Below are 27023 nucleotides of genomic sequence, written 5' to 3' on the forward strand. Positions count from 1 at the left end.
TTCATTTGTGCTGCCAGACGCTCGTGGAGTGCAGTCAGCTTCTTCAGCCAGTAGGCGTGAACCATGTCGGGCCCTGGTGCTGTCCAACTCTTCATACTGGAGACCCTTTCTTGGATATCTGCCACTGTGATGGTTACTGGACCCTGTTCAGGGAGGTCGCTGTGGTCTGCCCTCAGATCCACTAGCCACTGAGCATTGCCGTTATGGGTTGCATCCTTCTCCCATATGCTCTTCCAGTATTGCTCCGTCTCCAGCCTTGGTGGTGCTGTTCTCTTATTGTTCCCTTGCCACTGAGAGTACACCTTTGCTGGTTCTGTGGAGAACAGCTGGTTTATTCTCCTGCCTTCTATCTCTCTGGTGTACCTCCTCAAGCGGCTGGCCAAGGCTGTGAGTCTTTGCTTGGCAGTTTCCAAGGCCTCAGGTATGGACAGCTTGCTGTATTTGTCGCACCTTTCTGCAACTCTGTTAGTTGGCTAACCTCCCTCCGTGCTACTTTGATCTTGCCCTCTAGCCTCCTTCTCCATGGAGGGTACTGCCCCTTGTGGCTGTTCAACTTGTAACCAAGCATCTCACTGATCACTGCTGCCGTATTGTAGATCAGCTTGTTAGTGTCGGTAATTGTGGTTGTAGGTATTGCCCGTAGTGCTGCATTAACATCATCTAGCAGACCTTCTGAGGGTACTTCACGTAATCTTGGTAACCGGCTACGGGGGATCCAGGTTTCAAGCTTGGCCATGATCCTATTTTTCAGGTCAGTTCCTCTCGCACTCAACGATCCTTCTCCTATCGCACTTAGGGCTATGTACCCAATCTCGGGTGGGGGTGATGATATCTCCCCCCTGACCTGGCGTCCTGACTCCTCCTTGCCGTAGCATTTGTGTTGTACCTCGTCAATCTCTAGCTGTGAGAGCAGTCCCTTCTTTCGAATGTTGGAACACTGAGCTACTAGTTGTTTCGCCGTCATTGTTGATGTTGGGTATCGAAGAATCCATAGGTCCCTCATCCTATTCATGTAGCCCCTTCCGCCGGGGTTACTTGCGTAGTAGCATTCCAACAACGCCCTGTTTTCGTCCCTTGCCCACCGATGCCTTCTTGTTCCAGTAGCCCACTTTTCGTCAGGGTGCCCTGGTTCCTCAACACCTGACGCGGACCTTGTTGATCCGGGCGACGTCCGAGCCGGCATGCCTTCATATTTATCTGTCTCGCTCATGTCTGCGGTAGGCTTGCTTAGCATAGGGGGTCTAGCCTTAGGACCCTTACTGGATACAGACGCCCCAGGCAGGAATCGAACTTGCGATCCTCTGTTCCAAAGGCGTGTAGTTTAACCACTACACTATCCAGCTGCTATATCTATATATATATATCTATATATATATATATATATATATATCTATATATATATATATATATATATATCTATATATATATATATATATATATATCTATATATATATATATATATATCTATATATATATATATATATGTATATGTATATATATATATGTATATTAATCTGATTTAATATCATCGTTATGACTCCACAGAGTAGAGTGACATACCTGTGAGATCAAAGCATGCATATGAGATGTTAAATCACCATGAGAAGTTACGTTTTTGCCTTTGATAATGATGACTTGCAAAAAAGAGGAGTGCAGGTTTTGCATGGCTTCAACCTGATCCCAATAATGAGACCACCCTTCGTCCAAATTGATTTAAAGTAAGGACTGCAATGCACCCAAACTCCACCAAGTTTCAAGTAGATCCCATGTCATCATTTGAAAACAAAAAACAGACATACTTATTTACTTAAACAGATTTATGGCGATATGCATGGAATCGTGGGTATTGTAGCAATGACAATTTCCATAAATGTTGTTATGCCTGTTGTCTATTTATTTTTTATGCTCTCAGTAACTCCTGTAACGGTTTAACCCCAAAGAATAATAGGAAAAGAGAGCACAGCAGACAAATACTAATAAATTTGTCACTGGTAGCAGCCCTTGGGAACAGCATTTCCCTAATCTGACACCCCAGGGGAGAATTTTGGTAGGTGTTAATAAATCAGTTTTGTGATGTGTAAATAATTGTTGGCTTTATACACAAAGAACAAAATTAGGGAGAGATCATTATTTCAAAAATGTAACTTACGTTGATAATGCAAAATGAAATGGTTTCCCATGGTACGACATCCATCTATCCTTCTACCCCACACATACTTTGTTGTCCTATGCAATATATAATAAATTCTTTGTACCCTTTTGTTGATTTAACACACATGTATATCATTTTTGGAGCACTTGGTGAAACGGCTAATGCTAAAGATTTTTTTTCTGGCAGTTCACCACACAATCAGTCCTGATGGTGAGTATTCTTGGATTCACTGAAATGTAAGAGAAACTGGTTTAGATGCAAACCCAGTTATGATTAAAATTATTTGAAGATGAATGAGGTTACTTACAAGTACGTGAAAATCTCCACATAGATTGCTACTCTGCTTCAGTCTACAACAGCGTGAAGCAGAAAAATTGCTGAAAAAGAGCAGCAAACGCCTTCATTGATTATTGATTGAAAATCTGAATCAAACTGACGAATTGGCTAATGTGATGAACTGTCGAATCCATCCTTCCCTAGCCCTGTATTAGGTTTTCTACCCTCCCTGAAGTACCCCTGTGTAAATGTTTATCTAGCCTCTCCGTGGAGGAGGTGAACGCTTCTTGTAGCTGGTCCCAGAATAGTGGGAGTTCAAGGGAAGGCGGCAGGAAAAGGAGTACTGTGTACTTTGGGTATCAGTTTTCATGGTGAAGGTTTTATCAAAATCAGAATTCTTCAGTTTAGGCTAACAGTAATGTAACTTGGCATGATCAACTCCCATTTGCTTCCCATAGGAGGTCAAGATGCAAATTTAGGGCTCTACATCCGCTTCACAGCGGCAGCTGCCTTTAAGTTCATCAGAGCAAAAACATGTGAGAGGCCAAGGAAAATATTTGGTGAGACGTGGAACAGACACAGAATGTTGTGAGGTTTGCTTTGAGCTACAAGCGCAGAAAGGTCATATTATTGTTCATCAAAGATTCTTCGGTAAATAAAGACTCATTCAATAAATATCTTTGCTTCTGGCATCTATCCTCTTTTTTTGTTGTTTTTTTTGTCTGTCTCTGTGACCCCCTTTGCACCTCTATTCCCTTCTTTCAGCCAAAGCAAAAGACTATATTTGGTATGAAAACAGGTTAGGAGTCCACTTTGAGCTTGAATACACAAACCTGGTGTCAAACCACCCAATAGCTTGAAATAATATTGCAGCAGGAAGTGTACGCTGTGAATCCAGTTCATCTCCTGAGATTAGAGCAAAGTCTCTTAACAGGTAGGGTCACAGCAGTTTGTTTGGGGACTCCAGTCAATAAAGATTTTGCAGCCGCGGTGAGGTCAGTGCAGAAATGTTCACAGTATACACCACACTCCAAAGGTTGTAATGCTTGTATAAGTGGCTGTCAGCCATCACAAGTATAATGTCACACTCTGACCCTGTTGCCTTGGTTACCACCTACCGCGTGGCCCTCCAGACTTTCATCAGAAGTGTTTTCTTAAAGCGTTGATAGAATAAGCGGAAAGAGAGAGAGAAGCAGAGACAGAGTTTTGTTCTTGCCAGTCCTTTTTGCCCCAGTTCAAGTGATTGTGGAGGCCACAGGGGTAACTTCTCACTTGCTTTTCAACTGAGAGCAGCCTGAAACCTGTCAGACGTGTCCCACGTGCCAAAATCTACACATGCCCTGCCACCGCGTTGCCTTGGTTACGATTGAACTCGGTCCGCGAGTACTGGAGAAAGAATGATAGCGAGTGAACAGGGCTTCCATTTTTGATCTTACTAGGCGGAACTACGGGTGACCCAGAGAGCCTGTCGTATCTCTGTCTCCTGCATTTTACCAGGAGTGACACTCAAAACCTGCATGTTTGGCAGCAGGAAGCTGACTTGTGTTAAGGGATGAGGACTGGCAAAGGAGATGGACTTGTACAGAAGAGGCCATTTCACGCAACACAGCTTCCAGGAAGTCAGTCATCAGAGATGCCAAAGGAAAGCTGCATCTCTTTCATAGCTGGCCAAACAGAGCAAGCATGCGTGGAGGACCTCTTGAAAACAAAGTCCCCTAACTGATGCCATCTGGGGTGACTTTCATTGTCACAGAGCCTCTCATTCTTAATTCATTTTCCAATTTCAAAAAATGCTTTGGCACTTGGATGTGTAGCCGTTTGTCATGTTTTGGAGACGCAATTTTTTGCTCGTTTAATCCCTTTTTAAGCACATAGCAGTTTTGTGCCAGTGGTTATTCGTCATTCTGCGTGGGCCTCTTGTAAAATGGCAATATGGAGGTGACATGAGAAAAACACGCCTTTATGGCAATACTCCAGGCTTTTTCGAAAACAAGCACAGAGCCAAGATAAAGCACAGATAAAGCACAACAGGAAACCAGCACATTTGAAACTGTGTTGTGGGAAATCCACATTTCTGCCTGCATTACCGAGCATTAGCAATGGGGCATAATGCCCTCTGGATGAACAGATAATCACAGCGCAGTGTTATTTAATGTGTACAGTAAGCAGAGTAGGCAATGAGACAATATTATTTCTCCAAATTTGGTATTACACCTTGAGCTAAAGGTTATGATCAAATTTAAGGAAACTCGTAAGGGGGGGAAAAAGCAGTGTTTTGCCTCAGGGTCTTAGATTCATCTTATAAGAAAGTCTGTACACACCATATTTTTGTAAAACTTTCTTTACTACAAAAGCCATGTGATGTCTTGGTAATAGGACACTGATTACTTCCTCAACAACTTCCCCTTTATTCTTTCTTCTGTTGTGACATAGATTTGGAAATATTTCCAGTATACAAGGAGTCGCTCTGTATGACCGTCCTTAGAGTGGACGTTTCATAATAGTCGTAGGTCACAGAGGGTTGATTCCAGAGGAAACAATGTCCGTCTTTCTTCTTTTTAGTTCACGAGTTATAAAATAGGCTAAAATAAAATGCTGCTTCCTTCTCCAATACTTAGTGGCCATTACAACCAAAACCAGGTTAGATTTATGTATTTCTTATACTGGAGTACATTTTTCAATTTAAGTACACACTCTGTGCATTTTATTTTCATTAGAGCTAGCAACATTTTTCTAAACTATACTGCAGCCTTTGTGTTGCATCAGGTTTGTGTTCTAAGATGACAGAAGTTGCTCCTGGTACGGTCTTCTGCTAAGAAGAGATGCTCTTCTGCATACCTCAGTTGTAACGAGTGTGTTATTTTTGCCTTCTTATCAGCTCAAAGCAGTCTGGCCATTCTTCTCTAACCTCTAGCATCACGAGGCATTTTCATTTAGAGAACTGACGCTTGGACACTGGATGTTTTCTCTTATTTGGTTCGTTCTCTGTAAACCCTGCAGATGGTTGTGTGGAAAAATCCCAGTAGATCAGCATTTTCTGAAATAGTCAGATCAGCCTGTCTTGCATGAATAACCATGGCACATTCAAATTCACTTAAATCACCTTTCTTCTTAATTCCGATGCTCATTTTGAATTTCGCCAGGTTGTCTTGACTAGTGTTCACATGTCTAAATACACTTGAATACTGCCATGTGATAGGCTAATTGGGTAACTGTGTTAATGAGCTGTTGAAAATAATTAAGTGGCTGGTGAGTATAATTTATTTAATGACAACTGAGCTGAGAAAGTAAAAATAGAAAATTAAAATGAAATTAATAAGAAAAGCTACTCTTTTTGTGCCAACTGAGTTAAATAGCGGTTTTCCCATAACACCTAACAGTATTACACATTAAATAAAGACAGACAAGAGAGAGAAGAGTTCTGTAATTCAAAAAGGTCTGTCCCCTGATGCATCTAACCATGCCCATATCACCAGGAAGAGAGAAGAGAATGGGGAAAATCACTTAACCAGAGAAACATGGACTCAGGAGAGGTGCTGCGCTCTGGTTCTTCTCTACGTTTTAATGGATCCGCAACACTCACTCACTTGTTCACAGCTGAAAGAAAAGCATTATTTTGCATTACTTGAATTTTCAGTAATAAATGGTGCTGATTATTCCCTGGCTTGCTGAAGTAGTTAGTTTTTCTTTTCACTTAAACCATGTCAGTATCTTGCATCAAAAAATAATGCACATCCCTCCATTTGTAGCATGTATTAATGTATTATGATTTAAAGCCTACACGCTGGATGAGACATTAATATGTGGATGTTCTGTGGGGCAGCACCAAGTTACCTCCATTAATAGGTAATTTCAGATGACCTTTTCACAAACTATGACAAAACAGCATAAAATGTCCCAAGAAAAGCAAACATAGTTAACATTTTAATATTCTCTTCATTTGATCTTTTTCTGAACTTTCTGTAATATCACATTATACAAACAATATGTGTGTGGGGATGAGCTTTTATTGTAAAAAAGTCATATGTTTTGCCCTGTGGACCTTCATAGCTATTAGGTATTTTGCCGAAAGACTGGGTTGAATCATATGCAGCAGCTCCAACATTTTTTACTCCCTAAAACCACCCGTGTTCACATTTAGGTTAAAGCTGTTCAATCACATGATAAGAATATGAATTAGAGCTAGCATTCATAAATAACTGATAAAAATCAATTAATCATATATTTTGTTTTGATGATCCAGCATTGATTATGCAAGTCCTGAGATAGATTTTTACATGACCCTTGTGGAAAGAGACTTATTAAAAGTTGCACACAAAGGCTGACAAGTGTAAATGTATTATAGATGATAGCTGGCTGGAGTAGCTGCCTGCCAGTCTTGACTCTCGTGTGAGTAGTCTCTGTGTGGATCCACTGCAGCTTCCTGCATTATCCTTACTCAGGATGGTTAGATTTACAGTGAAACCATTACAATTGAGTTTCAAAGAAATGCATAAGCTAGCACAAAGAAATGTGTAAGCCAGCAGACAGTATATACACATCTGTTTGCCAAATATGTAAAAGCCTCCTCCTTAAAAGTGGAAAAGTACCTGTAACCAGACACTTTTATAAAATGCTGAAATATGGGCAGACTGTAGCTCTCTGACAAGCCGCTGAAAATCTGTGACATGAATCTCAGTCTGGGGACCAATGCTGTATTCTAGTCAAGAATGTCAGGACCCTTGGATCTCGGGCTCGTGTAAAACACAGCCCTGCCCTATCATATAAAGAGGGAATCATCCAAATCGCCTTTAAATGTATTAAACATGTTTAAAATTCGTTGAAAAAGAGTCTGTAACAGAACATCTCTGCATAGATGCTTTAGTCCTAAATGCCTCCTCATTGCCTGAATGGTCCTCATTCATTAGACCAGCGGAGGTTGTTGCACGACTTGGGGCAGCACTTAAACGCCATGAACTGGCGAATGCTTGTGTTAAAGTAGCGTCTATGGCCACGCAGCTTAATGGACCATACTGGGGGCCGTCCTTCCCCTCTGGCTTTTACAGTAGCAGTATAACATTGTGTTAATGTCTCTATAGCACCCAATAACTTCCATCAGCGAGATCCAGCTCGAAATGCTTATTTGTTGTTGGTACACTATATCCTGCCCACACACACAGTTTCAAATTCTGACCCTGTGACTAAGCCTTTTATTTAAGCCCTGAGAGAAAAGAACATCTCGGTGCGTTTCATATGTTTGTTAAAAAGGGGAGGATGCTTTATTTATTTTTTGTTTTTTGTTTTCCAGCTGTAGTTTCCATTTTTACATGGGTTGAAACCTGGTGATTCAAAATTGTGCTTCGCATATTTCTGTTTTTTCCCAGCGCTTACGGTTTTATGACACCATTGGGCCTCATTTTCCACCATGTAGTGCTGTATAAATGCATCTATTCTGCTTTGAGGGGGGGAACAGATTCCTCCTGTTTTTTATTAACATGAACCCTAAACCTGTCATTGTATGTATTGTATGAATTAGGCTGAACTTTGGCTTACATTTCCCCCCTCCAGTTCTTTAGTGATGAAGAATACAGAACTGGAAAGCTTTCTAAGCACAGCTGCCATCACTCTGCTCCAGTAACCCCTGTGTGGGGTGGCCTCTGACCTCAGTGAAAATCCAACAGGGGCTAAAGGGGACTATTAATGTTCACTAGTGATGTACAGCTGTGCTTCATTCAAGGTGGTTTGCTCTGCACACAATTTGCACATGCAAATTAAATTCGTGGCAGATGGTCTTAAGATTGCATCATATTTTAGATGTTTTACGTGAGGGAGTGAACTCTGAATTAGAAGAGTTTGCAGATACCTGCAGTATTTGCCCTAGGTCTTGTTAAAATGCCATGGATCGGCATGTGTGCTCTCTGTGCCCTGTGTGTCCTGTATTTCTTCTGTGCTCCACTGGCCATGACAGCCGAGGTAACCCATCTCAGAGCTGCATAAGCCAGACTGTCAGCAGATTCAGCCCTGTGTTTCCTGGACCCTGTTGATACCCAATACTTAATGGCATACTGGGAAGCTTTGTTGCGAGCCTGTAATCCAAGCATCTTATCAAACCAATCAGCGCTTTTCCAGCAAGAACACATCTCGACCGTGACAGTAGGAAGTTTCACAACATCTGGTGTTGGGTGGGGGCAAGAGGGAGTTGCGTGAAAAGAAAGTGAGAGAACAATCTTGATGTTTTGGCATGAAGTCTTTAGATCGACGCCACATCCTGCTTTTCTTTTGATACAGGTCAGTGAGCGAGCAGTTGGGCAGTCACTGCTCGCCAGCATTTTTGATTGTGATGTTTTGGATGCCAATGTTCATCATTGCACTCGCTTAGTTTCTTTTTTTCTCTCTCACTCTCTATCCAAAACAAACTTCTTTTCTTTCTCTCTGTTGTTTCTATCCAGCCGTCCTTCCAGCCCAGTGCAGCAGTGAGAGGTTTCCACGGCAGTAAGTCAGCAGCCATGGGTCCAAGTCTTGGCTCCAATTGGACCAGTGGTAGCAGTGGTGGTCAAGGGGCCTGGAGCGGGCCTTCTTTCACCCGTGCAAGTCTGCAGCATTATATATCTCACCAACAACAACATGCGCAACACCACCCTCAGTCCACGCACACTAGCTACGCTTACTGCCCAGCGCATACGGCTGTGAGTACAGTAAATTTCCTCTGTGTCTGCACCTCTCTGTCATTTCTAGCTGCTGTGTTGCAATAATTTCTTTGAATACCAAGAATGCTCTTCTTGTCTCTCTCTCGCTTTGGAGTCGATTGGTTGCAGTTACCATCAGGGAAGCTCTTACGCACGCAGCAAATTCTTTCTCCATCTCCTCCTCCCACTCCTTTCTTTGTCTTCCGCTTTAATCTTTGCCTTCTTTTTCTCAAACCCAAGTATATCACTTCCTCTCAAACCTTCCTCCCCTTCCTGCTCTATCTCTTACTTTGACCCTCTCTCTCCTTCTCACTTCTCTGCAACTTAATTTGTTTTTCTTTCATCCATCCTCTGCATCGGCAGTGCAATGAGAGACTAATTGAGGTAGAGACACTTCTGGATGGCTTCCCTTGTCATTATCCTTGGAATTAATTGCTGTTCTGCAATCCGTCTGATTTGACTTTATTTGTGCTATCTGCCTTTCTAATGTAACGTTTGGGGTGTGACTGGAACTAAGGCACAAGCCAAATTGAGGAATTTTATTATCGTCATGTTGCTGTCACAGTCACAGAGCTGGAAACAAAGATTTGGCAGCTTTTTTTCCCCCCTCTCTGTATTTCTTCCTGTAATAAATGTATTTTACAAGGCTTCACACCAAATCTTTCTCTCATTTTCTCTTTTTTCCATTACAACACTCTGGTATTCTCTCATCTTACATATGCACCACGCGAATTCCCTGCTGCCTACTTGCCTGCATGTTGAGACTCCCCTGAAGCGCCTCCGTGTAAAGAAATTGGATTGGATTTAGATATGATAATCATCACTGTACATCAGCTGCCGGATCCAGCATTCCTTTTATGTTATTTCTTACACACTAAAGGACACATTCATACTTTTTAGAAAGGTGGAAAACGGTTGTTCTTCAAGAGCCCTAACTGTTCTTTGTGTGTGTACGCTTCATTTCAATACAGAAGTCCTGCTTTTGCTTGCAGTACAAAATCGTCGCCATCACTAACAAACACCATCTCTGCCGCTGTTGTCAATTAGACCACTTCTGCTACCTGAGGCAAATAAGAGCTCTGTTTTTGGTTCCAGCATTTGCACAATACTGTTGAAGAACAACAGAGAACATTCCACAACAGACATAAATGCTGATTCTGTTATTGTAGATGCGGCGCCGCTCGATCAGTTGTCATAAGTTTTTGGGAGCATTACGGTCCTTTCTTGTCCTGCTGCCACATCCCACCAGAGATATCAGGCACAGTCATCAACATCTGCACACACAGGACCCATGAGTGTCTTAGTTCTTTTTATGCAACAAACAATTTAAAAAAGAGTTATCATAAAGCCACTTTTGTCCTCCTCTGACTGAGCATGGTCATTGTTTTCCTCAGTGGAAAATAGTGCTGATCTTCATGAAGCGTTTCAAAGCTCGATATCCACCCAGGCAACAGCCATCTGTAGGATTAGTGTCCGTATTCCCTTAAAGGGAGGAAGTTATTATCAGCACACTCCATTCTCTGCTGTGTGTAGCCCTATATGTTCTGCATTCACATACAGTGCATGTATATTAGTGATAATTCACTTTGTGGGAGTGAGGAGACTGAAATCTGGGTTTTGCATACAGTAGGTCACCAGAAAGTGTAACATTTTGGCATTGGTAGTGAAATTAACTTTAGATTGGACAGGATTTAAAAACAATAGAAATATTATGTTTTTTGGTTTTGTTGGGGTTTTTTTTTTTATCATTTGGGTGGCTGTTTATCACTTTGTAGACTGAAGAAAAAAGTGTCAATCAATTTCTAATGGGTTGATTTTTTTTTAATTGCATCATTGTTTAAAACCCCACAAATTTTCAAATTTCCGAAAATGCATAGTAATGGCACACATGATTTTATTATTGTTAAAAAACTGAGAAGATAGATTCACAACAGACCGTTTCTTTTTCTTTTTTCTTTTATTCTTCTTCTTTTCCACTCTATTGCTCTGTATGTGTTTTTGTACGATGTTGCTAAGCCATACTTCTCACACTCCACGTCTAACCTGTCTTGGTTGCTGATCACCACAGGATCATCAAACTCCTGCCCTTATCTTGGCCCTCTGCGATCAAACCATCGCAGGTTTAGCTGGCTTTAACTGCCCTGTTTTCATGGGACAGTGGGGATACTTGTTTGCTTTTTGGCAGTTTTCATTTTCTCCCTGCAGAAGGTAATTTCTTCCCTACTATCATGCTTTGGCCTCAACACTTGGCCTCAAGGAAGATTTACAGTGACTAGAGATGGCTAATCCAGACACTTACAGTAAACCAAAGAATGGTTCCAGCTTTTGAGTCTGCTTTGTGTTTTAAGCTTCTCATAGACAACACATACTATATTTATATGGAATTGAAATCCAGTATATCTCGAAGACACTGAAACCGATACCCCTCTGAAAGTTCGTTTCCCCTGTAAATCCGTCAATTTTTTATTGCCCCTCCAAATGCTGTTGTAATTTCAGGCGTATTAGATGCAAAGAATGCCCAACAGAAAGGAAAGAAAACAGAACTGATAGCTTAGCGTGTGTCTGTCCTTCCGGCTAAGAGAGGTGAGTAAATAAAGGGGGGGAAACAGAAAGGCAAGTTAGGATCCAGCAGAGATCAAGAAGCTTTGCCTTCAGTGGGTTTGTAATTACAATGGAAGGAGATACATTTCCACTTTTAATATGGTGAATACCCCTCAGGGAACCACGGGCTGACAAAACACAGTAAAGAAAGTCACGTAGACGTCAGAAGATGTGACTAAAAAGAGAGTCAAATAGATGGATTCTCCTATTTCCAGCAACTGTGCAATACTAACGCATACAAAGTTCTTTCATAAACTGCAGATTTGCCGTGTGCGTGTGTGTCCTCTGCCATTGTATTGTTTGACATTCTCACACTACACATAAGGAGTTACAGGGAAATTACTGAGATGGTTAGTGGTTTAAAGCAGACTTTAATAATAAACTTGGACACCGAAACACTTGATTTTGATTATACAGGGTGGGCCATTTATATGGATACACCGTAATAACATGGGAATGGATGGTGATATTAAAGTCCTGTTTGTGGCACATTAGTATAGTATATAGATGGGTGGTGACCATGGTGGCCATTTAGACGTCGGCCATCTTGGATACAACTTTTGTTTTTTCAATAGGAAGAGGGCCATGTGACACATCAGACTTATTGGTAATGTCACAAGAAAAACAATGGTGTGCTTAGCCATTATAGAAGGCTCTCTGTGATAGTGTTGGTCAGCCTGTCCAATATTTTGGTTCCGGTTGAAATATTTCAACAACTACTGGACTGCTTGCAAACAAACACTTAAAACTCTACAATGAAACATAGTGTTAGGCTCCTAAATTTGTTTTTTTTTTCTTCCATTACTGTATGAGACTCAAAGGACTTGAGGTTCTTAATGTTTTTATAAAATGTATTGTCAGTGCTGACAGTCATTTCAATCAAGCCTAGAAACCTGTAGATGGAAAATTGATATTTAAACAGTAGGAATATGGTTTGAATCTTGTTTACAGGGTTTTAAGAAGCTTTGAAAGAAACGTGTGTGAGTGAATTAATGTGTTCATAACATTGTTTTGCTAATTACTGTTGAATAACGATGTTATTTCCCAACCCCGATCCACTAGCTGTTCCAGCTGAAAACACCTAATCCTTATTTTGATCAGGTTTGCTACAAAGGTGATCAGGCATATCTGCGTGATGATTGGGCAGACTGAATTGCCATCAAAGCTGGGATTGAAGTAAATGCTAAACGGACTGGTTCTTACATAGTGCTTATAGTGTGCTTGGGCACTCAAAGTGCTTTATACAATTTGCCTCATTCACTCCCATTCTTACAAGCACTTTTCCCCCCCTATGTTTTATGTAAAAACTAATCTAAGTAATGCTTTCTGCCAACCTCAACATCCTTGGATTTTTAAATAGCAAGCAAGCTTTCCTTTTATTTTTTCTGTGTGTGATTGACACAAAACAGAAAAAGAGCATGTGTTTTTAGTCACCTTCTATCCTTACATAAACGCCTTTTACTGTGTGACCTGTGAGCTGTTTCATTTCTGATGGTATGCTTCTTCTTTACATCATATTATGATCAAAGAGCCTCACATCAACATTGCTTTGTTGTCCCCTCAGTTTATCCTGTCCAGATATTATTCATGGTTGTGATAGTGTTTCATTATTTCACATGTAAGGCATTCTTGGGATTGTGGTCTTGTATTTGCCGTTTAACTGTTTAATTGTTTACAACTGGGGGGAATTGAGTTACCAACATGGTCTACTTGAGTTGACTGTGTCCATGTAATGTGCTTATAACCAAGTTAAACTGAATTCATGCAGATATGAGTGCATATGTTGGAGGGAATAAAAAAACTGAGGCCTTTTGCTCCTTTGGTGTTGTGACAAGATATATGTGGAAAGACTGGGGATGCATTCTGAACTCAAGGGTCAGCCCGCATTGCGTCTATATACTGCTGCAGAGTTCATCTCTCTTCATAACATATAGATAGAGACACCTACACACGTGCTGCAGAGGACAAAACCAGCTTTCCTCCCCACAGCTTGGGAATTGTTTTAAGAACTGTTGGAACACATTTTAAAATGTTATGCCCTGCAGTACTAATGCTCTTATCAGGTATACATAACAAGATCCATTTTTTCCCCCTCTAATGAATACATTTGGGTATGTTATCACTCCTTTATCTGAGAACTTGGACATCCCTTTGAAACCTTCAATTTAATCCACTGTTGTTGCCTCAGTAAACTCTGATTGTTACCTCATTAGATGTGCCGAGCACAAACTGGCAAATGATTCAGTCAATACAAACGGGCTAGCAGGGATTCCCGGCACATATCCAGATTCACAAGGTCTAGAAATTCAGAGAAGAGACAGAAGGAGACACTGCAAGACTGTGATACAATAGGCGGTAATCAAAAAGGGTGGAATAGACGGAAAGGAAGATAAAAAGGGAACGAGAGGAATCTGCAAAATGTTGCTCCGGTGTGTCTTTTTAACAACCATGACCAGCATTTAACTTTGATCATGAACCCTTGTGTTTGATATCCGATATCATCATCAATGGAGATTTCAGCAGAATAATGGTTCTCTGCATTTTCACGTATAAACTAGGTGCAGGTGTGCTATAAATTCATCCAGCTCACCTTTTCAACTGTCTGTCTTTGTGAGGGCTGAACTCTGGCACAACTCTTTGTGTTGTGATTAGCTTAATTACCCGCAACTCACAAACATCCATTTATACTGGATGACAGATGATACTGTCATTTAGCTGAATGAATGGCCTGATTTCTGGCAGAGGGTGAGGGTGCAACTGCTGGCTCAGGGCCTGCACAAAGGCAACTGAGCTGAGATTAGTTATTTGTGGATCCACAAAGGAAGCACAGTAATCAGACCTCTGGAAGTGAAGTAACGCTGAAAAGAGTGAGTGGGGAGGTGAGGCAGGGATTCAGATCTGCTGTCATGGAGTCCAAGCTTTTTTCCTCATGGCATGTTTTTCAAAGAAATGTTCCTTCCAAGAGAAAAATAGTTAGGACTTCCTAATAGCAGAGGCAACAGATGCCAATGTGTAAGGAAGTGCATTAGCTTTACACTGCGAGCCTCTTTTATCAGCTCGTGAACGAAGCGCATTGCTCATTCCCCAAATACTGCAATGATTCATCTTTGCCATGAGCTAGAATGGGCTTTGTCTCAGTAATTAATTTAGCTCTCGGGACAGCAGTTGGAATGAGTCGTGTCTTCGAGGCCTAATTAAAAGAAGATTGTCAAACATATTCTAGGTCACACAGCTCAGAATCTCCAGCCATTAAAGGGATGTTTTTAGGCACTCCCACCTTGTCCTTGGTGGACCATTTTGCTGGCTGATAGAGCATGGGCTACACAGAGAAAAACAAATGGTTTTATTTGCCATGTTGATTTCTTCAGGCAGCACTTGAAAATTGAGACACTTGATGTTTTGTTTATTATTGGCTGCTTGAGTCAATAACTCAATCCACTTATGGGTTTGTGCCCTGCGTGGCTTCTTCTTTGCCTTCGCCTTTGTCTGCCGTTGGTTTGTTTGTAATTGTTAAGAGAACAGAATTCCTTTCCGTGGAAAATAGACACACAATTAGCTTCCTATACTCAGATAAATGAGAACGTTACTGTGCATGAGGTTCGCGGGTTTAGGATCACTGTCTCTACAATAACAGTCAAACAGTGGCTGGAAACACTTTTTTTATTGGCACCACATTCATCATAATGTATCAGCTGGAATTGTCATTTTATTGAACCAGTCAGACTGACAGGCATGAAGCGTTATCTTATCTGTCCTCGTAATGAGAATCATTGACTTTAGTTACAGGCGCAGAATATCTCTAAAAGTGTACACACACTCACATATGCGCACACACACAGGTTCTCAACAATTAAGTGCGAGCTGCCGGGCTTAGTGCCTGTGTCCATTGTAAGCACTCTAAACCTGTTAGACTGTGACAGACCATTAAAAGGCTGCCAAGACTTCCTTAATTTGCTTCAACGGTGCACACTGAGTGCCATGAGTGTGTCTCTCTGTATGAATGTGCATTTACTTCTTATGACACTCCTTAGCTCCAGCCTCCCACGACCGTATCCGCTGCCGTCGCACTAACATTTACAAACAGTCGAATTTACAGGATCAACCCTACCAAGTCATCGCAGTATCTCTGCTTCAATTTTTAGTATGGAAATAACACATAACGGCCAATTTGTGTGTGTTTAGGCAAATCCATTAAACCATAAAACTGCTGTCAGCATTGATGTATTTTCATGCTGAATATTTTCTGAAAATTGTTACAAGCAAAACATACACATCAGTAATTATCTTTGCACTTGAGCCATTTCTACTATAAATTGAAGCTGCCGATCCCCAGCGCTTGTCAGTTCACATATTTCCGATATATATAAATGCCTGCTGCATGCATGTAGATGTGTTCACATTTGAAAATGTTAATCATTAGTTTTTTGTTTTTGGGGCATTGGGATGTGGATTTGTCCTGGTAGACAGTGCCAGTAGAATCTGGTAAAAACTGTCAGGGAAGTGGAAATTAGAAATTACACACCTTACAAATTTCACATCTTTTTTTTCACACATTGAAATCAACAGGATAAGCCCAGGCTCCCACACTTTTTTTTTAAATGCTCTGTTTCCCGTCGTTTGTTATATTTGACTCGTATAAATAGGTTTCCACAGAAGCGTCAAGTACAGTTTTGTCTGTAATGCACAAAAGTTGCTCATTTTAACTAAGGCAGAACATGAATTTCTCTTTAAATACTTCTGCAGCTGGCTGGATTCTAACCAAATGAGCATGGTCACGATGACAAAGCACTTTGTTTACTAGTGCACCAATCCAATTTAGAGGGAAACCTTTTGCGTTTGACACTTCTGAACGAATGCTTTTTGGGTGGATGTTTCACCTAGAAGGCATTTCCTGTCGTGACCAGAGCTTGGCTTTCTACACCATTAGGAATTAAAGGCTCGGGCCACAGGATCTTGAAAACCCAGACCACAGGAATATCCAGAATCTGACAGCGCTTCCAAGCCTCCATATGTTTCATTTCCTATTTCACAAGAGCGGGCGGTCCATGTAAATTCCTGGCTGTGGTATACCACCACTCTTCATTTAGCAGCGGTTCATGGTTGATATTAGATGTTGAACACAATGGGGGATGTTAGAAGGTGGATTAGGAAGGGTGCTGGCAGATCTTACAGGGATTTAAATGGGTGCCTTCTCTTGTTCATATCATGTGGACTGTCATATTTACATGCCATTGCTGGCTTAGTGTTGTTTCTTGGCCGTGTTTCATGGCAATTCGTAGCGTCTCATCTGTGAAATCACTGTTCAGAAAATCAGTTTGCACCTGCTGCTTTCTGTTCAGGTGATTAGTCAATGACAGGTCAGAGCAAGGAACTATAAATCACACATCCTGAGCTGTGGATGTGGCCTTAATTCATCATATTTCACTCTTATCATGCCTTTGTTGCAGCTACACATGCATACTTATATGCACACACACATAACTGACATCCATGCACAGATGGGCTTTCATATATGGCTGCCTGGGGCTGTAGGATTGGCTTTAAAAACACCCATAACATCTGTAAAGTATTATGACTGATTATACTGGTCCTTCAGTGCAATCATGCAATATGGGCCTGAGCAATGGTTGAACATGAACCGTATGGGAGGAAAACGAGGCGATAAGGTCTCTGTGATTCGAAGCCGCGAGGCCCTCGGCTACATCCACACCCTTTCATATTAACTTACTTTATTTACATACAGGCATGGGCCTCACTTTAAGTAAGTATGGAATTTGATCATGTGAATAATTAAAAACATGATCCGATATGAACTACACTGAAAGTATGAGCATCAGAAAACACAAGTACACTAAAGTCATGATCACTGAAGCAAATGTAACATGCATTTTCCCTCAATAGGAAGATAGTAAAGATGGTTGTGGCAACACCTTTGTTCAGATTAGGGTTATTAAGTTTGCTGTAGACCTGACCACGACTATCATGGTGATGATGTCAAATATCAAATCAAACCAAAAAGTGGGCATGTGCATCAAATCGAGCCACACTGAGCCGTGTTTAATTTGTCGCTGTTTTTGAAGCAGGAAGTAAATTTAAGATGCAGTATGATATACACAGACATTTTGCATACATTGTGGTGAAGTGCACCATACCACAAACATCAGATAACAGGAAAACCCATATACCGCACATGCATGTAAGAGGTATGGTGCGCTTTGTCCTCAAGCTAATGTTGTGTGTAAGCTTGAAAGTTTAGGGCTCTGTGTAGTATCTGTATCTGCAGCAACACTGATTTCCTGGGAAGATTTCTTTTTTTTAAATACTAAAAATGATCTCTCATGTATTCAGGAGAATTTAATTTAAGCAAGCTAGTCAGTCGTACTGGTACCTTTATCCTTTGTTTCTGTAGTCAGATGAGACAAAGTTGCAGAGTTTTAAAAGAAACTTAGGCTGTTTGATAGTCTCGATATCTTGTCTCCAGACAGATTTTCAGCTCCTCTTCCATTACCACCTCCTGACTATTCCTGCATATTTTTCTATAAAGCCAGTCCTCACTTGTCCACCAGGTGGCTGGAGTCATTTCTTCAGTACACCTGTGGATTGTTTGTAAATCAGCCCTTTTGGGAAGTAAGAAGTCATGGGTTCCTTGATTGACATTAACGATGACTCATGTTTACGGTGGCCCTGAGAGGCAAATAGGAAAAAACAAATTTCCAAAAGCACAAGGGAAGTGTTTCTGGGGAAACAATAACCCGACAGACCAGTTGTAGGAACCCAAAACGTGCTAGGTGTGTTTTATCATGATCCATATAATACTGATGATGTATTTTTAGGCTAATAGTTAGGCTAACACACTTACCTCTCATCTTTTCTTTCCTCACAAAGCCGATAGATCCTCCACTTCTTTTAAGTGTCTCCCAGCGCAATACTTAGCATATTTTGGTTCCTGCAACTGGTCCGTCGGGTTATTGTCTCCCCAGAAACACTTCCCTTGTGCTTTTGGAAATCTGTTTTTTCTTCCTATTTCTGTTTTTCCTATTTCTGTTTTCCTTTTTCCTATTTCCATTGTGTTTTGTGTGCTTTTGCAGCGTTTTTCTTATTGCTGGTGTTTTAAGTTGCAGTCCCTTTGGCCCCTCAGGGCCACCATACACGTTCCTGCAATGAAATAATTAATTATAACTGTAATTACTGTAATTAAGATATCCACCAAAAAAATCAAAATATAGTCAGATTTTGTTTGCATTGATAACAAACTACATTAACTTAGTCTTTCACTAGAACCCCCTGCAGCCGTAGGCCATGATGACTGTCATGCACAGTATATAGGGGTTGCTGTAGAGCAGGTCATCCACTACTTGGTCTGTTGGTGTTTCAGTAACTGGCTGCTCCAGTCTGCATGCCAAAGTATACTAGACTCTGGATGTCTGGAGTTTTGATCTCCTCCATACCTGCTTCATACCCTGGAGGACGGGGCTGTGGCTCCCCACACTCCCTAGCAGATCGTTACATGGAGAAACCTTTGGAACGCAAGCATGCTGATCCACACAGGTATGCACACAGGTGTACACACGGGTATACACACGGGTATTCACAGACGCGGACTACAGCTTTCTTGGCTGCTGCCTCAAAGCACATTGTGCGCTGTCTATCTTACGTGCTGCACAATATCGTTTATTACTTAGTATCTACTGATATTTACTGCTAGCTAGTTTATTGTGATGGTGCCGTTTTTTTTTTATTATGTTGCTCTTTGTTGTTTGCTTTCTCTTCTGTTTTTTTTCTCCATACAGGTGACCCAGGTGTTTTGTTTTGTTTTGTTTGGGTTTTTTTTTCTTTCTTCCCCCCCTTCTCACAGTCTCTTCTCCCCTTTGGTTTTCTTTCTCTCCCTCTCTTTCTTTCATTCTTTCTCCCTGTCCTATCCCCCAGTCATGTCTGTCCCGTTTGTAGCAACTGAAAATAAAATAAATTCATAATTGTAATAAAGGTCAATCAAATGGACCAATATGGCAAGGCCATGATGATCCACTTGGTAAAATAAATCCGCTTGGCATCTTTCTTGGCCTTAAGACAACAATTCTGATGGCTAAAGATCCAAACGGGGGACAAAAAAAACCAAAAAACCAAAAAAAACAAAGTATACTAAACCCCAGGTTTCTCTCTGGTGTGTTCATTAACATGAATGTTAGCGAGAAAGCACTGAGCCATAGAAAAAAAGGGTTTGTATGAATGTGTGTGAATGGGTGAATGGGGTGTGGTATGAAACTGATAACCAGTCCATTTACCATATAGCTTTCTGACTGATGTTGATAATGTAATAACCAGTGCAGGATTTCAAGTTTACTATGTGGCTATATTCCCTTAGCCTCGTCTCTTAAATGATACATCACATGAATCTATTCAACAGAAAATAAAACATGAAAAGATAAAATGGCTGAATCCATGATTCAGTGGTTGTGTGAGGTTTTGCCACTGAGCTAAGCTGCTGGAGCGTTTTGATTTATTTAAGGGGAGCATTGTTTTTGAATGTTCCTCTGAGTGTTGTTTTGGCAGCGAAATTGCACTGCTCGAACAAGTCTTGTTGGAAGACAAAGCTTGACGGTTCACTTCCTAGTTGGCTCTGTTAAGGCACATACAACGACAAATGCATAAAAGCCACATCCGATTGCACACCTTGTCACCGTTGTAAACTAATGGAGTCAAAAAGCAGTATGAAAAGTTATCAGTTAAGTTCACCTATTCTCAAAATGTGTTTTAATAGCATTACTGTATCACATTCTTCAAATACTCTCAAACAGTAAAGGATTCTTGTATGAACAATAGAAAGATAGAACCCTCCATTCATTCTCTCCCAATAGCTTTGGATGTGTGAAAAGGTGGGAGGCTTGTTGGAGCTGCTTTGCTCCATTTAGTTAGTGCACTTTGATGACTTCAGTACTTGTAATATAGAGGCGCCACCAAGGAAGCAATCTCAAAGTGCATTGCCCTGAAAGTCTTACACTCGCTGATATCAAATGTTACCCAGTGGAGTTGCACCATAAAGGGAATGTTCTTACTCATCTACTACATGGTTTCTAGCACCTCAGTGCCATCTGCTAGTATTAAACCCTACAAACCCCACGATAATGGTCGATGTGTGGGTCTGGGTGTGAATGGACATCCATCTATTTTTGCACTAGATACCTTTTTGGGGATGTACCATGCTTCTCGCCCACTGTCAGCAAGGATAGACTCCAACAGTCAATTATAATAATTGTTTGGTTAAGTGGGAGATTAAGGAAATCGATGGATAGATGTTCAGTGTGATGTACTGTATGCCGGAAATATGTGACACATTTTACATTGTGACCATGATGTATGTCCAGCATGCCAAGTGTGCTTAAACACATTAAAATTGCTGAAGCTGCAGTGGTTACTTGAAGGCATATCAGGCTTACTAGAGCGCATGAATCCATTAATTGTTCAACAGTCTTTAATAATGCATTTGTTGTACCATTTAGGAGAAATTAAATAGACAAAAAGTGTCAAGTTCCTAAGACTTAATTAGCAAGAAACTGTTGTATTAACAAGAAACAAAGCCTAAAGAAAAACATGTTGTACTACGTATCAGCAGTTTATAAGTGTCAGCCACTCGGCTTGTCCTCACTCATATGATGAGGACAAGGCAATTGATTTAACATTGATTTGATAATGATTAATACATTAAGGGTTATTTAAACCAGCGCTAACATGTTTTTAGCCTAAGGGTAAGCAGTAATGAGCTGTAAACTAACATATTATCGCCCGGCAAGTAAATCTGGAGAATTTCACCCCTAACTGTTGCCCATTTATGCACCCAGAATACGTAGAGCAACAGCAAATTCATTTGTATTCTACTACTTTTAGCTGTGTTCTTCATTATCTCTCATGTGAAATGGTCCACTGTGTTCAAAAGCTAGCCACTAACTGTATGTCTGCCAGTGGTTGCTGGGCAGGGAGTTATAGTAGTTTTATTATGAAAAGAGCTGCTTGCTGCAGCCAAAAACAATGCTCTGAGAGTGGTTGGATGCTTACACAGTAAAATGATGTGCTGGAAAACCAAAACAATAAGCTGAAAGGCACTGTACAGCCCTGCACAACTGAGAGCAACTAAATGTCAGGTAATAATTTTGAGTCCGTCACTGTATCATCCCCCTTTTTTATTCACACAAATAGCCATTTGACCTACTGTTGGTTAAAAACCCACTGCAGTAGTTGAAAGCGTGCACGTTAATGCAGCACAAACATATTCCAGTTATGTTTCGTGTAGTTGCCCGTTTGGTCAGGGTCAATGACTTTCACCTTTTTTCCATTTAAACCACAATATGGAAAGAATAGCAATTGTGCTATTTGGCTCTGTGTGTGTTTTTATGTTAAAACAAATGCATGAGTAAAATGACCTGTCTGTTCATGCAGTGTTATTTAGTCCTGAAGTTGTCTCTTCAGCTCTCCCTCTCTGTTTTCTTTGTCTCCTGGGCTTCATGCTTTGCATACACAGGATGAGACACCGGGGGAGGTTAAGAGAGGAGCTGGAATGGAGTTCTGCTCCATTTACCACCCTGAAATATTCCTCTTAGAACGACACACTCTGTTTTCTATCTCTCCTTACTCTCAGCACCGTTTCTCACTCTGCTGGTCCCCTCCCTCTCACTTCTCATCTCTGTGACATGTGGTCATTTCACTTCATTCCAGGATGGCTTAGCAGTACTTTAAAAATTTGCTGCTGTCCTCCCATCCCATCCTGCTCAATTGCAGGCAGCATTGAGCTTCATAGGCAGGCCAGTACCTGGCAGCTATAACTCTTTTCCTAATCACAAGTCTCTCTCTGTGCCAGGGGCAGAAGCTTTATCTGTTGCTTCAAAATTTTAGTTTTCTGCTGGTATTACCCCAACACGGGCGCCCGTGAACACCACTTACCATATCCACCCATCAGGCACAACGTTAAAACCACTGACAGGTGAAGTGTGTAATGTAGAGCGGTTTCCTCTAGCATTACGATACACATTTCTGCGCCTTACAGACCTCTTAGTTATTGTTCCAGGAACGCCTCCTAACTCCCAGTCTGACTGAGCATCTGGGAATGTGCCCAAACAAGCCACATTCACAAATGCCTAGTGCCGGGTGCCAGACACTGCAGGATAGCCCCAGACATCTCGTGTCCAGTGCCCCGAGGGGTTAGAGCCGTTTTGGCAAGCGTGAGTCAAACACATACTACATGTAGTCGCAGATACTAGCACTTTCTTGTTATATGGTTTCATCCTTTGGATAATTTTAGTGTTGTTGTTTAAAAAAACAGAACCTCTTAGACACTTAGAGATTCATCAGCACATTTGAAGACAGATAATGTAGCACAAAACTGATGAGAATAAATGGCTTTGCACTTGGATCTATTTTGGGAATTAACACAATGACTAAAACAAGATGAACATCATGCGCTGAGAGTGCTGTGATGAAGCTTTGATAGGCCTCTTTCTGCATTTGTACACTGTGAGTTGTGAGTATATTTTTTTCTGTCGGGTCTGCTGGCCCTTTTGCGTTCTTCGTTTTCCAAACAATGTTGATTTTGAACATTTTTGGCTTAGCACGCTCGCATGGAAAATACCTACTGTTTAAACTCGCACACTATCTTCCTGCACGGCACTTAAATCCTTATTACGCAGAGGTTTTCTTGGCATCGTCTTTTCTGTATCTTAATGGACGTCACCGTGCTGTCCCCGGCAAGTAGAGCTGTAGCTGGTTCACATACGGACGTTGTCACCTTCCTTTTTACAGTTTATATCATGTATTAGGCCACAGGAAGCCTGATGTATGAGCTTCATTGAAGTGTTTTCACCTTGCATGTCAGTATAACCTTCACCCTTCTGTAACGTTTTGCTCACCACTGCTCATGGCAGCACACATAAAGCTGCCACAGCTTTACACCACCTGACCTTAAACGTACTTTCAGAAACACAAAACCACATTAAAATGCAGCTACATACGCTTGCACATTGAGACACACACACACACACAAAATCCACCCTTGCTCGAGGCCTCTTTTCCCAGTTTCATTTATAACAATGCTGATCTTTTCTCAGAATAACATTAATCATAAAACAAGTCGGTTGGCATGACTTGCATATACATTTCACATTTGGATTAGGGCTCCAGTGAGTGCATCCAATTAACTCTTTTGGGTCTATTGCCCTTCCCTTGTTGGGTGTGCTGTGCGTCATTTTTACTCATGCATGTCTGGTTTCATATTTCCTCCCCATTAAGCCTGCTATGCTCTCCTCTATGTTGTGATAGAAGCTAATGACTCACTGGAAATCTGCCTGGTGTTTATCAAATGTCTCAATGCAGGGCTAGTGGTCTGGAGTCAGTCTGGCCTTTTTACATTATCACGAAGTATTAGATAAGCAGCCAAAACCAAGTGATGACACCGTCGTATATAAAGAAGTAATAATAAAGTGAAGTACCCTGCAATGATATCTTGACTATATCACTCTGCTCGTTGCACTGTGGAAAATTATACTCAGAGGGGGAATGTGTCGAATTACCTCGGGCTGTCATCCGTTGGTGAACTGATAAGAATGTATTAAGTAATTGCATGTGTTGGAGTTGTAGTGAAATTGCACACATAATGCTTATAAATCTCTGCACACAATTTCAGGAGATGGCGTTTCAGCAAGTAACTCGTTCAGTGTTTACTTACCTTACCGTCTTCTCAGATTTTTGTTCCAGAGATTATTAGGCCGCTTGGCTAACACTGACTAGAGACCTGTTGGTGACCTTCTGGCCAGCTGCTTGGGAAAAGTGAGAGTTTCCTGTCCAGTTGTCAGGGGTTGTGACCCACTGGTAACCACTGATCCCAGACTGGTTGACAAGCAGTTGCTGGCTGTAGCTGGACTAAGCACATTAATGTCTTTTCTGTGGTTTTGTGTTGGTTTTCCATTCAGTTGTAGTGAAGCTGCCAAAATCTATGATTGTACTGCAGAATATACTGAAAGATATACTGACATATTTTAAGTGTTCTTAAAATTTCATGTCTGTTTCACCATACCTTTGGATTTGGCTAAAAAAAAATAAAGATTTATTAGAAAAACATTCACATTATTTTATGCACTATGTGACTTTGTGGAGATTGGGGGGAAATGTTCTTTTGGTTTGTTTTTTCATCACAGTTCAGCCCTGTTCTTTAACCTCCTAAGACCCGAACTCTTCCACGGCATGCATTTTTTATTTCTCTTTGATATTTAGGCTGATTGGGACCTGATGAATGTAAACCTGATTTTTGTTTTTAAGAAAAATGAGAGCCACATATGAGGATATTCGTTTAAAATTTTGATAGAACAGTAGCAGTATAATGTCCTCATAAGAGGATATCAGGCCCCTGTAGAGCAAAATGGAGTATTTTGGTCTAAATAACCCAAAATGTGATGTCCAAATATGTGGACGCCAGGTCCTAGGAGGTTAAAAATAATGGAAACAGTTTTTGGGATCTTTCCGATAATCCATGACAGAAACACTTCTTCCAACAACATGTGCACATCAACTATTTTCACTTTCACTTTATGCTGAACAGAATGCCCCACAGAAGCTGATTAGTCATGCTGCATTGTTTACACGAACGATGTCAGATGAATGATTGCGTGTCATCCAGTAGAACCGTAGCCAAAAGCAAAGGGATTTTTCCAGGAATACTGTACCATGTCCTGCTTCCCTCTTCTCCCCTTTCCCGCCTTCATTTAAGGCTCCCCCGCGCTCCTGGCACAGTGCTAGTCTTCCTTTGAATTCCATGCATCTGGTCATTTTTGGGAAACGCCCACGGCAGAGCTGTCGAGTGAACCACAGGAAACAAAGCCTCTTGGTTTCCTCAGCAGCTTGAAGAAGGCCAGTAGTGACCCTCGGGGTGGGGTCAGGCAGTAGAGTGGGAAGGTTCTGGACTTTCTAGGAATTGTTTTTCAATGGAAACGTAATGTTTTTCTGTTTCTCTTCAGAAGAATCCATGGATTCTAATAGAATTAAACTATGTTGCATAAAAGCTTTCTTTGATATTTGTTCAGACTTGCTAAGTAGGAATTTGACTGATTCAGTTAAATGAAGGATAAAAATAACACTAAAACCTTCGAGCTGTGTCCCTAAGCCACAGTGTGATCATGCAATGGTTTTCTTTTACTAGACTAAATCCTTTGAACAGGGTTGTAACTACTTAACACCTTCAGGGGCATGATACACCCTCAGCTGTCTTCCTCTTCCTCTATTGTCGCCGTGTGAATGACTCACTTATGCTCTCAATTTAGAACGTTAATCAACAAGAATCAAAAGAAGGCCTAAAGAAAAAGAATAGCAGCAGATGGCTACTGCCTTGTTTTTTAAAAATGCTTACAGACCTGGCTGCAGAAGTTTGTTGCTTTTTTTCAGTGTAGGCTTTCAAGTGTCTGTCCAAGTAGAGAGCCAATTTTGGTTTCATTGTGTTGAACAGCTTGTAAATCAGAGTTTTCCATCACTGTGAAGAACACTCAGTGCCACCTTGCTGCGTGGCCTACTCAAGGGTCTAATAGTTTACAAAGGAGGTTACAAAAATAGGAATGTTGGTGGAAATTTATGTATTTCCTCTCTGTTGTCCTCATGTTCTCATTTTGAATAAAAAAACCTTTTTCTTACAGCAGTATTATTGATAGAGGAACAGAGACAAACACACTTGCTCTTTTTTCCCCCTCTTCATGAAATATTTGGCTGCATATCACTTCTCTGTGACGCCAGTCTCACTGATTCAGACCAGAACACTTCCATCACCATCAAGGCAAAACGCTCTTAGAGTCTTCAAGGTCTGCTTCAATGGAATGAGACACAGTGCTGACATTTATTTACATGCAGGATGTAGTACAGCTCTCCAGTTACTTAATGTTAAATTGCCTTCATAAACTAACCTCTGCCAGTTCATGGGTAAAGGCTGAAAGTTCATGTCAGCCAGTTCTCAAGAGTTTCTAGTGTTGTCTGTAGGGCCACAGGTCAACTTCTTTAGTTTCAAGAGTCAAGTCTCAGTTCCCAGCTTTTAATTCTTAATGGTTGAACCAATTAATATTGATGATTTAGCTGACCAGTGTCTGTGTAACGGTACTCTCCTGTGTTTCCATTCCCTCTTGACTAATTTCAGTAAATTTTAGAAAACGAGAAACCCTTTTTTGTCATAATAATACTAAATATTGCATAATATGAGCAAAAATATCGTTCTCTCTTACTAAAAGTATTAAGTACAAATGCTAGCAGGCATTTTTATTACAGTTTAATCATAATAGTTAGTTTTTTTTAATGGAACAAAATATTTTTTT

The 27023-nt window shown here is 41.0% G+C and overlaps 1 protein-coding gene across 2 annotated transcripts in view; it reads left to right on the forward strand.

Annotated features, from left to right (window-relative positions):
• Window positions 1–27023, forward strand: part of LOC308384681 (RNA-binding motif, single-stranded-interacting protein 3) — a 312357-nt gene that overhangs the window by 77501 nt on the left and 207833 nt on the right. Inside the window, exon 3 of one of the 2 annotated variants that reach the window (XM_080863247.1) lies at window positions 8857–9093. The exons of the other annotated variant lie outside the window; for it this stretch is intronic. Within the exon in view, the coding sequence (XP_080719373.1) occupies window positions 8857–9093 (237 nt within the window). The remainder of the gene's footprint in view (window positions 1–8856; window positions 9094–27023) is intronic. 2 annotated transcript variants of the gene reach the window in all.

Source organism: Rhamphochromis sp. 'chilingali' (assembly GCF_963969265.1).
Source record: "Rhamphochromis sp. 'chilingali' genome assembly, chromosome: 17".
In the NCBI taxonomy this organism is placed as follows: domain Eukaryota; kingdom Metazoa; phylum Chordata; class Actinopteri; order Cichliformes; family Cichlidae; genus Rhamphochromis; species Rhamphochromis sp. 'chilingali'.